Consider the following 12,814-nt stretch of genomic DNA (forward strand, 5'->3'; position numbering starts at 1 on the left):
TCCCATCTCACACCAGGCAGGACAGAGAAGGCCCACAGATGTAGCTCTAACCAGAAGCAGTGCAATCAAGGTGTGAAAACAGGGAGTGGCACCTGTCAGGGGTGGCATTGGCGGTTTGCATGGCAGCTTGCTCAGAATGCTCAGCACGCTGGGTTGCTGCCTGCCAGCAGTGACACCAACTAACTGATGGCTGTGCAAGCCTACCCAGAACCTTGAAGTCTCCAGGGAATTAGAATTAGAAGGATGACATCTTTCAAAAGAATTACCATTTTTTAAGTGGAATCTTTCTAAGAACTGCAAGGAGACTGTGACCTGCTGCAAGAAAATGGTGTCCACCACCACAACTGCATGGCTGTGACTGAAACCCAAACAGAAGCACTACAGCCTATCTATGGTGACATGTCCACCCAAACAGACCTTCCAAGGAGTGAAATAGCTGTGCAGACCTTAGGTTGCAAGGAGCTCCCTCAGCAAGTTTACAGATGACACCAAGCTGTGTGGTGTGGTCAACACACTGGAAGGAAAGGATGCCATCCAGAGGGACCTTGACAGGCTTGAGAAGTGGGCCAGTGTGAACTTCATGATGTTCAACAAGGCCAAATGGAAGGTCCTGCACATGGATTGGGACAACCCCCAATATCAGTACAGACTAGGGAATGAATGGATTGAGATCAACCCTGCAGAAAAGCGCTTGGGGATATAGGTAGATGAAAAACGGGACATGACCCAGCAATGTGCACTCCCAGCCCAGAAAGTCAGCCATATCCTGAGCTGCATCAAGAGAAGTGTGGCCAGCAGGTCAAGGGAGGAGATTCTCCCCCTTCCGCTCTTGTGAGACCCCACCTGTAGTACAGCATCCAGCTCTGTGTCCCCAGTACAAGAAAGAAATGGACCTGTTAGAGCAGGTCCAGAGGAGAGCCATGAAAATAATCAGAGGGCTGGAGCACCTCTCCTTTGAAGAAAGGTTGAGAGAGTTGGAGGTGTTTAGCCTAAAGAAAAGAAAGCCCCAGGGACACCTTACTGCAGTATTTCAATATATAAAGAGAGCTTATAAGAAAGATGGAGAGACTTTTTACCTGGGTCTGGAGTGAGAGGACAAGGGGCAACAATTTTAAACAGAAAGAGGGTAGATTTAGATGGGACTTAAGGAAGAACTTTTTTTACAGTGAGGGTGGTGAGACACTGGAACAGGTTGCCCAGAGAAGCTGTGAATGGCCCATCATTGGAAATGTTCAAAGGTAAGTTGGATGAGGCTTCAGGCAACCTGGTGTAGTGAAAGATGTGTCTGCCCATGGCAGGGGGGCTGGACTAGGTGATCTTTGAAGGTTTCTTGCAAGGCAAACCATTTTATGATTCTATGGTTCTAGGATACCATTTAAAGATTCTAATAATGACAAAACCTCAGTATTGATTTTTCAGAGCAGGAGATAAAACTCATTCTCTACCCAACAGTTAATCTAATCTGACCATTCAGATGCTGATACCATAATATATGGTTTGATATTTTACCTTTTTATACCAAATAAATGGAGGGAGTTATCTATTAATTAATCACAACCATTTTAACAACAGTGTCTGGGAAAAAAGCAAGTCTTTATATTATACCTTTAGAACCAGGAAGACCTTGGTCACCCCGCTCACCCTTAAGGCCTGGGAAGCCAGGAGATCCTTTCGGACCTGAAGTCAAAGGAAATATTTACATGAAACTTCAATAATTTCTTGATTTGGAAGGATATGTGCAGGATGATCCTGTACAAGCCCATGATCATGTAAGGGCCGTGGCTTTTTATAAGTCATGGCCCTTACATTTGCACAAGTACTTTTTAAGTGTTTGCAAGAACAAGATAAAAACAAATGCATTGTCACCAAATGAATGTTGACTGAGAACAAATTTTTCTTACTTCAATTAATAATAACTTTCTCTAAATTATAAGAATTAATTTTTTCTATTAATAACTACATTTTTTACAGACTCAGTGTTTTAACGTATATGATGGTGACAGTAGCAGCAATTTAGTCAACAGTGGAGACATATCATGACCATGTTTCCTCACATATAGCTATAACATTTGCCTCTCCAATTCTCAAGGAAATCTTGAAGATTCTTGACTGGTATGTCTAAACAATTGATTTTACATCCACCTTTTAAAACAAGTGCTCACTTAAAATTGGCAAAGCAAGACAACAGGAAAAAGGTAAAAAATCTTGCAAAAAATCTCAATCTCTTGTATTCTTTTTGATGTGGCTTTCAATGTCCTGTTTCAATAATTTGTAACACAGAGTCAAAATCCTTTGAGCATCTTATTTGATAGAGGAAGGATTAAAAGAGACATCTTTGCATACTTTTGAGGAATATGGTAAATTTTCTTCTTACCTGGAACACCTGGAACTCCTGGAGGTCCCAGATCACCCTTTTGACCAGTATCTCCTGGTAAACCAGGACTACCCTGTATAAAAGAAAATGTGAAGTACAGTTATCCTACACTATTATGATACGACTCTCCAATAGGCTATGTATTTTTGGAAACCTATAAAAAGATTAATATGAGAGAAAACCCATTAAGTTTAAGGAATGGTTGTTCTCTACCATGATTAGATGAGAAGCTTCTCTTAAAGGAACAAGTGTAACACCTTGTTCTTACTGAACTGTTTTTTGCCTTACAAAGATATTAGATCAGAATAAGGTCTCATTAACAGTATAGCTAATGAAAAGGTTCTCAACCATAGACAACATTATTATGAAAAACATCAGTAAACACAAATATCAGTAAAAACAAACTTCAGTGCAGCCCCAGCAGGTGGTTATTAGTTACATAATTAAATGTGGTAATTCTAAAATACAGGAGACTTGAAAACTTCCATATTCACATGTGGAATGAAATTAAATAGGCTCAACAATTTACAATCCTCTGGAGAATTTCATTTTTCAAAAGGGCTAAAATACTCAAGGACTTAAACACTTCAAACACAATGTGAACTCCTTCTGCTTTCACTATGAGAAACTGCCCCTCTGAAATTCATGGTAACAAGTTCATTGTAGCCTCACTGCAAGGAAAACCAAACTCCAATTTCAAAAGACACTGTTAATAGTCATTTAAATGACTGCAAATTCCCTTTTCTTCTTTTTCTGTTGCAGATTATCTGCAAAAAGCTTGTAAGTATAGTTTAGAGTTTCTTCCTGGCTAACTCCTAACTCAAGTCTGAAGCAATATGGCAGTGATAGTCCCCTATATAATAAAATGTGGAACACAGGTGGAGGAAAGAAACAAAATCCCTTTTCTAAGTAACTTACCAATCAGAGGTTGGAGATGTGAATTGAGCACTCAGTGAAAAACAATAGCAATTGTAGGATTCATCTCATCATATTTGGAAAGCAATAGAACAGACACACACAGGAGTAATTTTTCATTTGATTTAAGTTAGATATGTATATTAAGGTGAGAAGAACGGCTCCCTACAAATGTTTAATTCTCTCCACTTACTATAAACGGAGAAGAGATGACTAGCTCAAAAATGGATGCCAACAGTGAGACTTCCAAAGTCACACATAAAAACCAGTTCCCTCAGAGTAGGAAGGGAGATATTAATGAAGTAAGGCTCCCTGGTTTCCTTCAGTCACATAGTCACAGTATGAAGGATTGTTTAAAGAAATAGCTCCCTCTTTGTATCATAATGTGAACTTCTGTAGCACAAAACAGCAGGGCTAACAGTAATTCAGAAGACAGTCAGACAATCTCATCGAAAGGGTTTTTTAAAATAATTTTTTTAGGTTGCTATTATTATAAAATGGAATCATTTATAAGAGGAGTCTATTGGAAGCTTTCCATCAAAATACTTTTTCCACAACAGTATGCAGTTTCATAAACTCTTTTTTTTTTTTTCATCAGATATAGCTTGGCAACCAACATTTTGGTCTGGATCTCTTCCAAATAAAACAGAACCATTTCAGCTCCTGAAAATGATGAAAATGTCTATTTTCTCATTTCAACATTAAAATGCACAGATAAATCCACGGGACTCATATTTCATGGTCTGATCTCCTCATTCACTTTTTTTTCGATAGGATTTTTGGACAGGCTGTGTCACCCATGTTATAACAAAATCTCCTTTCTGATATAGGTTACCATGTATCTGGAGACCCGTGTGAGCAACTGAGCTATAATCAGGGCAGAAGCCTGTCCCATTGGAGAAGATGACATTAGAAACCCTTCTTAGTACATATCATGAGAGGAAGTTTAATATTCAAATAACTCACTGGAACATGTCACACAGAGTTAACAACCCAACAATAAGCATTGTGGCTTAAGGATAATAAAACACCTTCTGATGACTGAAGATATGTAATCAAAATCCTTTAGCATTCCCCATTCTTCAAAAACAGTCTTGAACTGGAATATCAACCTTCAAAAAGCTTTAGAATTTCCTGTGGTATAGAAATTTAGCTCTCTGCAGAAGTACTGCAAATTCTTAAATTAGGGAAAAAATATACTGGAATGTTATTTTCAAATTTACTACTTTGAAAGCTGATATGAAATATGATATAATATCAAAGATAAAAAGACATAGCCAAGTTCCAGAACACCGAAGCAAATAATTAATGTCTCTGTGAAGCGACTCTTGGATGTAGAAAAGGATGCAGTAGATCTCTGCATTATCAAGAATAATATGGACCTTTTAAGTCCAGTATCACACTATCATGCTTTTCACATTAGGAACTTATTCCTGAGTCTTCTTTCCTTCTGTACACTAGGAATTGTTGAGTCATACCTACTTACTTCCTTATTCCTTCTTCTATAAATTTTATTATTATTATTTTCTTAGCACGAAAGGGAAAATGAAAAGTTAAAATACAGACTGTATTTTTCAATGCGGAAGAAGGCAGCAGACACTCTGAGAGAAAGAGTATAGAATGCCAACTATTCTGGGTGACTGTCCTATTCCACTTCATTCTCCCTCATACAGAGGAAAAGGGACTGTTTTAGATCAGGGAAAATGAATAATATATGACAACAATGTATTAATATCATTGCCTGTTTGTATTTCTAAATCAGCAGCTATATTTCATCAGTGACTACTAAAAGTGCACTTTATTTGAAAGGTTTCATAACAAAACCAAACAGTTCAGGTATTTTCAGGAGGCAATTTATCGTGAAATATGCAACCTTAAAAATTAACTACTAATGCATTTGCAGGATTTATGGATGTGCTGCAGCCATTCTGTACTGTTAATACATTGTAAATTATATTCTGGGTGTTGTATGTTACCACTCACTATCTATAAATTTGTAATAAGTTCATTAGCTCACTGGCTCTTATTCGTAGGCAGACTTTAAACGGAGAAAACTGAAAGGTTTTCAGGCTGACTTTACATCGTCAGCAGTGAGTCTAAAGGCACTTTGATCATAAAGTATCATTGTTTTGAATGAGAAATACCTATGATTAATATATCCATTAATTACAAAAACCAGCTTTCAGCAAATCTGGAATGTACTGAAAGTAACTTACTGGCAGTCCCTGGAAACCTGGATCACCTTTGACTCCTGGACCTCCAGGAGTCCCAGGCCAGCCATTGCTCCCCTGCTCTCCTTTGGCCCCTTTCAGACCTGGGGGTCCTGGTGGCCCTGTTGGACCAGGTAAACCTATAAACCAAAAGAAGAGAGTATTTAATGTCAAAATTTGTTCAGAGCAGTACCTGATAGAAGACGAGCTGTGTCAACCCACAAATGGGGAGAACCAAAGTAATTATTCTAACAACATTTCAAGAAAGTAAGTAGGAGAATCTGTTGCAGGGCGGTCTGTATGACCCTTCATCTGACTGAACACCTATCATTTATCAGCCTCTGGCTGATGCAAAATGTGGAGAGTTTTCTATATGTGCAGAACACGTGAGATGGTACATTCTCAGGTATGAACATGCTAGAGACATCTTGTAGCTCTACTCTCCTCTCCTCCTTAACCATCTAGCACAGGGCCACTGCCAAGGTAAGGCCATGCTGGGCCATTTTTAAACACATTAACACTCTAGGACATAGGAACATACAGCCATGGCTGCCTCAAAACAGTAAATAAAGTCCAGAAGGAAACATGGAAATCAGAGGCAAACCTCTCAAGGTCAGAAAGACATCTGGACAAAACCAACCGCCTGAGGACATAAAATTGCTTGTTGTAGGACATAATGCCAAACTGCCTATGAAGGGGGAGCTTTTCTCTGATCTGTGAGAAGAGGATAAACAAGGATGTACAATATTGATTATATTATTAATTAATTAGGTGAGCGCTTTAACATCAGCACATTGATACTAAAGATAAAGAATTACCTGGAAGGCCAGGTTGGCCTTGGGGTCCTCTGTCTCCTTTAGGGCCCTCAATTGCACTTCCTGGTAGTCCAGGAAGACCTTGGTTGCCCTTAGGGCCTGGTGGACCATCATATCCTGGTTCTCCTTTCAGGCCTGGGATCCCCGGACTTCCTGGGGATCCTGGAAAGCCCACATCACCTTTTGCACCTAAGATTTGAAAAAAAACCCCAAAACACGATTAGACAAAGGATCACAATCACTGAAACCTTTTGCTTTATTATCCACTCATAGTAAGCTTCATTCCTTAAGAGAATATTGACCTTGCCTTTGTACATTTGCATAAAAATGCAAAACTTCAGGAAGACTGTATTATTCTCCATAAAGTATGAGGAAAAGAGTAATTTGACTGACATAACTGTTCTTAGCTAAACTGATCAATGAGCTATGAACATTCAGCCTGTATGAGCCTTTCCACAAGGCATATAAAGCCCCTTAAACCCTTACTCCATTACAATAAGTATTGTCATAGCTGAGTAATGGATGTTTTGCTTGACTAAGCAGAAAAGGACTTGCTCCTGGATCAAAAGGGAATATATTTTTAGCTAATATCAAGATTTAGACACTTAATACTTACTTCCAGGCTTGTACAAATAGTTAACATTTGCAATTCAGTCGAATTTTAGATCATGATTGAGCAAAAATAATATAGATTAGCCAGTATAAGTACAATAGTAAGAGAAATTAAATATATAAAGAACACTATCCCTGGCTCTTTGCCTAAACAGAACAGTGTCTTTAAATACCGGACTTGTTTCTTTGGAACTACAATACATCTGGAACACAAATCATGTCAGTTGGATATCTATTTACTCTAAAACCAGGTATTTTTAAATGAGCTGTGCTGAGAAAATGAGAGAGATGGGTAAGGTGAGAAAGGTCCTCTCATAATCTAGCATTCTACATGCCTTACTGAGCTATGATTAGAAAATCTGCTTATTAAAGTAAGTTCTCTAACATTAGGGCTTTCTCAGCAATTAAAGACTGTTAATTACTTTGAGATGGCAAATATTCTAAATTCTACATTCTAAAATTCTGGTTTATCACTTTTGATTGTACTGTATTTATAGAATGTCCTGTATTTATATATCATCCTGTATTTATAGAATGAATGAATGAATGAGGTAGGGCATTGATAATTTCAAGCTATGTAAATTCTTTAAAATCTGCTATGTCATGTTAATTTCATAGACAGATTAGCTGAATCTTTTTCTGTTTATGGATGTTTAAAATTGAAATCCTTTAATTGTACATGATTTTCTTTATAAGCAGCAGTTTGGTATTTCTTCACTACTGTATCTACTGCAGTCTAGTGTCTAGCACGTACTTATTTCATAAAATGGAGCATGGTGCATTACAGACACCTTGAACAAGCACTGACTCAAGCACAGTGTAGTGACACACTCTGAGCAGACTCCAAGTGATTCTGAAATTGTGATAGATATGTGCATGCACACAAGCTAGTAAGTCCTCAGTTCAGGTAATAACAATTTTCAGTAAAATCTCATCAGGTGTCTGCTATCTCTTGCATCTCTGCACCATGCTCCTGTGCATAGCTTACACATGCTCTATAGAGAGTAACTATTTTAGCAATTAATAAAATTGCATCTAGGCTGCACAACAGACTTAGTTAAAAGAATTACTGTGGTACCCTGGCCACAAAACTACTATCTTTAGCCGTCTGGTGCACAGAGCCTCACTAGACTTTGATTCTTGCAAAATTAGTAGGAAAACAGAAATACTCGGAGTCAAAAGCACAGCACACAAATACAGAAGTTATTTATATTACCTCATCACAGCACAGCTTGCAGTAAATTCCACACTATGAATAATTACCTATTTTAGGGCATATCTAACTCATATCCAAGATGCTGCCACTGTAACAGAAATTAGTATTTGAGCCTTTCAGAGTTTCTGCCTGCTCTGAAAAGGTATAGCATGTAAAAGAACAAAGTAGAAAGTATCTCTGAATTAACCAAATGTTTTTAATATGTTTAAACAAGCAGCAAAGAAGTGTTTTACCTTTATCTCCCTTTGCACCAGGTAATCCTGGAAGTCCTCTGCCTGGAATACCTGTAATATAGAGGAAGCAAAAGATTAGAAAATGGGGACAGTGGTTAAATTTAACCTGTAATGAACAAAACTCTATTAAGTGAATATAAAATCTAAATAAATGGTTTATGCAAAAGTTCTTCAGGGCAGAGACTGTCTCTGTTATGTACTGGTATTGTATCTAGTACAATGGGTCCTGTATGGCTGAAAACCCTACCCTAAGAAAAGGCAAGCCTGCTCCATTATTTCTCAGCTAAGTTGCAGACTGAAATTAATTCCAAAACATGCCAATTCTTTAAAGTATTGCCAGCTTTTGTGAAAGAAATTATTTCAAGATTACACTGATTAAACACAGTTGCTCATGAGTGATCAGCTTTACAATGACAGATGACAGTCAGCAGTTTGCAAGACACCATACTATATTTTCTAAGGTTTCATCCAAAGTACCTCAAACCTAGCACACCCCTCTACCAGCTACTCCTGTGTAGCCCATCTCCGTGCATTTTTGTACCCCACAAACTTAACATGATAGTAACAGTACCTTGTTCACCCTTTGCACCAGCTGCACCTGGAATCCCGTCATAACCTGGTTCACCCTTCTGTCCAATGGAACCAGCAGGACCCGGAAAACCAGGTTCACCTGAAAAATCATTGCCATTTTCATTACAACTATGAATCATGAGACTTTTTTAAAACTTTTTTCCCTCTAAAGAAAAGCTCAACTTATTCTTTTGCTCCCACAGAGACTAAGCAGATACTGCATGATGACTTCAGTGTGACTTTTCTCTAAGGTTACTTCTGAATTAAATCAGTGTGAAACAGGGCTCAAATATTACAGATTTTGTCATAGCTAATTATCATGAATCCTAGTGGGTTTAGAGTGCAGGAACTCCAGCAAAGACTTGTAAATAGCACAGCCCATCCAATGGGATGATGTATCCTGCGGCCAGTAAACTAAGAACAGAAAGCTCCAAGTTCAAAAATGTTGTTGTACTCATAACAGCAACGGACTTATTCTCCTCCGTACTCTATTTCCTCTTCTACATCTGTGTGAAGATGCTAATGTGGTGGTTCAGGTTTAGGCCCATGGATCAACTCTACTGTTTTTAAATTAACTCAGAAACAACAGAGCTAATGGCTATAGCAACAACCAGTCTTGTGGAAGGTGGTAAAATCTCTTCCACAAACAGTGCAAAAGAAGTATTAGCCTCACACTACACTGACTCAGATACACCTGGGAAACAGCACTGTCTTTTCTTGCTTATGAAATGAACAAATGTACCAGGAAATATCTGGAGCTAAAACAAATGTAGAATGCCACTGCCTGGAGGTGAACAATATTTAAGTAGCATTTGGTGGTTTATATTTCTTTTCTACCTGGTTCTCCTTTTAAACCTGGAATGCCACTTAAGCCAGGAAGTCCTTTTTCACCCTTTTCTCCATGACGGCCAGGGCTCCCTACAGAAAGAAACAAGACATGGATTTACATGTGGAATATTTGGTATAAGTTTCTCATTAATTCTTCACTGTAATTTCTGTTTTATTAAAGCATAAACACTTGCCTGGAAATCCTGCCATTCCAGGGGATCCTTTGGGACCTGGAGAACCCGGCATTCCAGGCATTCCTTCACTACCCTTTTCACCCTTATCTCCAGGTAAACCTGGACTACCCGTTCTTCCTGGTTCTCCCTAAAAGAAGCAGCACACATTATAAAATCTACACATTAATTCTGAAACAGCTTTTTCTATTTGCAATGGTAGATGTCACCCCTCTTATCCATCAGACTTATAAATATTTCATTCTTTTTCCATTTAGAAACAAAGTAATTTAGTATTAAATTTGCCATTAAATTCCACTATCAGAATTACTGACTTTCCTAGCAATTGCTTAATACCTACATATGAAAATTAGTAGTTTTTTATGCATTTTTATGACAGTTTTTACAGTCTTTTCCAAATTAACCTCTTAACTTACTTATTACACTTAATCATCTTCAAAAAAATTTTTTTGTCTTCAACAAGTTTTCTATCAGATTAATAACTTTTATTTTTACAATTTTTACTTATAGATTCATGATTACTGTCATTGTATAGCTAGGAAAAGGAATGTAAAACAAATGAGAATCCTATTAGAATACCATTAGAGATTAAATTAACTTTACAGACAGTATTAATACAGTTCTCTTTTCAGTAATATGTAAGCATTTTATGGGTTTTTCAGCTTCCCAGTATCTCTGTAAAAGTACAGAAACACTATTTCAGTGTGATTGTTTGCTCTGTTTGTAAGAAGGCCTTTTCACTTATTTACTTAGTATTTTAAAGTTATTTCCCTTCCCCACATTTCTTGCATGGTAAATTAGCCTATTCTGAAGAGACAAAATATATAAGAACTCTTGAGATAATGGTCCTATCAAACAGAATGCATCTAGATCTGTGTATATACACACCTTTCAAGTTTCTCATTGGGTATTTAAATCAGCAGAATAGAAAATATAATAAAATAACTGAAAGACTAATACCATCTTTTCAAATTATGTGCTTGGTAGAGACAGACAATTAATTCCTGAGGGGTGTAAATACCTTCTCACCAGGAGACCCTGGAAAGCCAGTTCCAGGAAAACCTGGTGCTCCTTTGTCTCCTTTTTCACCTTTTTGCCCAGGGAACCCTGGTGTGCCTGGTGAACCTGGTATTCCCGGCAGACCCTTTTCTCCTGGTGTTCCTAGTAAGAAAAAAGGAAAAAAATAGTGTTATCAGAACTACTGGTACGCTAGAAGTGTTGACAATGATTTTTCAGTGTTGCTTTAGCTGTTCAGAGCTAGAAAATCAATGTAACTCACTAAAATAGCTAGTAAATTAACTTTTGAGATTCACTCTCTAAATGGCACTTTTTATGGGAAGATAAGTTCTTCTCATAAGAGAAGGTCATAATCTTGGTTTCAGAGTAAACAGAGCTAAAAGTTAAAAATATTATTTGAATATGTTGATTTGAATAATTTCTGACAGGACCACAATGAAAAAGGGACTTTGCTGTAGCAAATTTTTCTGTCTCCATTATTTCAGTCTTTTATCTTTGATTTCCTAAATATGCTAGGCACAAGGTCATCTGAATAGAGACAAAGTTTCGATGTCAAGATAGAGGTTCTTCTCCATTCTATCCTTTACCAATCCCTTCCACGACAACACTCTTCCCAGACCACTACAGTCTGTAATTAACAGGTAGTACATGCACCTCACCAAACATTCTATAAGGGAGAAAATACACAAGAAGCTTAATGCAGTTCACATACTAGCAGAGACAGACAGACAAATAGGTCACTTGAAAATGTGCCTGCATGCAACAAATAAACAAAACCTACATATCCAGCTAAAGGATTCACGTATAGAAACACGAAATCATTCTATTATTTGTACATCAAAATAGGGTTGAGAAAGCCGTGTCCCAAAAGTTCAGATGCTGCAAATAGTGCAACCATTTAGTAGATCTACAACAACAAATATTCTATACAGGTCTTTCAATGTTCTACATTAATTTGAGGAAAACAATAAGAAATTCCCATCAATCAGTACCTGGCAAACCCATTTCACCAACCGATCCTTTTTGTCCCGGAATTCCTGGATCCCCTGGGTACCCTGGGGGGCCCTGATCACCTTTTGGTCCTATGGACAGCAGAGAAATTAAGAATCACATTAGTTACAGTAGTTTAAAATACCTGATGAACAGTCTTTGTTGCTAGCTTCAGACATACCTGGATGTCCTGGAGTACCAGGTTCACCATCCTTCCCTGGAATTCCTGGTTCTCCATATTCCCCACGTAACCCTTTTTCTCCTGTTGCTCCATGGTCCCCTGGACACCAAGAAAACAAACACAGTGAGATCAGTTTTATCAAAATTTACTGTAATGCCATATAATAATTCTTCTAGCTGATTTTTGATCACTCTTGCTTCTCTCATCTGGACAAGGAAATTGCTGAATTCAAGCTTCATACATTGTACAGTAGAGTCACACGAGTAAAACACAACTCTACAGTCATTAAACCAGAGCTGAAGAAAGGCTGCAAACTATTACAATTTTACAGTTGTCTGTGCAAACTACAAGCCAAGTACCATGGGATAAAGCCCTAGAGGGAAGAAGGGTCTGAGAAAGCTGGTTAATATTCAAGGATCACCGCCAAGCTCAGGAGCAATGCATCCCAACAAAGTGGAAGTCAGGCAAAAATGCCAGAAAGGTCAAATGCCTGATAGAATTAAATCTGGCCAGGGATGTTAAGGACAACAAGAAAAGCTTCTATAGGTACATCAGTGATAAAAGGAAGACTAGGGAAAATGTGAGCCCTCTCCAGAAAGAAATGGGAGACCTGGTTACCCAGGACATGGAGAAGGCTGAGTTACTCAACAACTTTTTTGCCT

General features: G+C 37.9%; 1 protein-coding gene across 1 annotated transcript in view; it reads right to left on the minus strand.

The window, feature by feature from the left end:
* Nucleotides 1-12,814, minus strand: part of COL4A1 (collagen type IV alpha 1 chain) — a 105,912-nt gene that overhangs the window by 11,923 nt on the left and 81,175 nt on the right. The window contains exons 35-45 of the mRNA XM_026845799.1: nucleotides 12,153-12,251; nucleotides 11,974-12,063; nucleotides 10,986-11,125; nucleotides 9,968-10,094; nucleotides 9,783-9,863; nucleotides 8,947-9,045; nucleotides 8,376-8,426; nucleotides 6,318-6,503; nucleotides 5,506-5,639; nucleotides 2,375-2,447; nucleotides 1,606-1,677 (exon numbers count right to left, since the gene is read on the minus strand). Of these exons, the coding sequence (XP_026701600.1) occupies nucleotides 1,606-1,677; nucleotides 2,375-2,447; nucleotides 5,506-5,639; nucleotides 6,318-6,503; nucleotides 8,376-8,426; nucleotides 8,947-9,045; nucleotides 9,783-9,863; nucleotides 9,968-10,094; nucleotides 10,986-11,125; nucleotides 11,974-12,063; nucleotides 12,153-12,251 (1,152 nt within the window). The remainder of the gene's footprint in view (nucleotides 1-1,605; nucleotides 1,678-2,374; nucleotides 2,448-5,505; nucleotides 5,640-6,317; nucleotides 6,504-8,375; nucleotides 8,427-8,946; nucleotides 9,046-9,782; nucleotides 9,864-9,967; nucleotides 10,095-10,985; nucleotides 11,126-11,973; nucleotides 12,064-12,152; nucleotides 12,252-12,814) is intronic.

Source organism: Athene cunicularia (genome assembly GCF_003259725.1).
Source record: "Athene cunicularia isolate RWA chromosome 1 unlocalized genomic scaffold, athCun1 chr1_part1, whole genome shotgun sequence".
NCBI classification, from domain to species: Eukaryota; Metazoa; Chordata; class Aves; order Strigiformes; family Strigidae; genus Athene; species Athene cunicularia.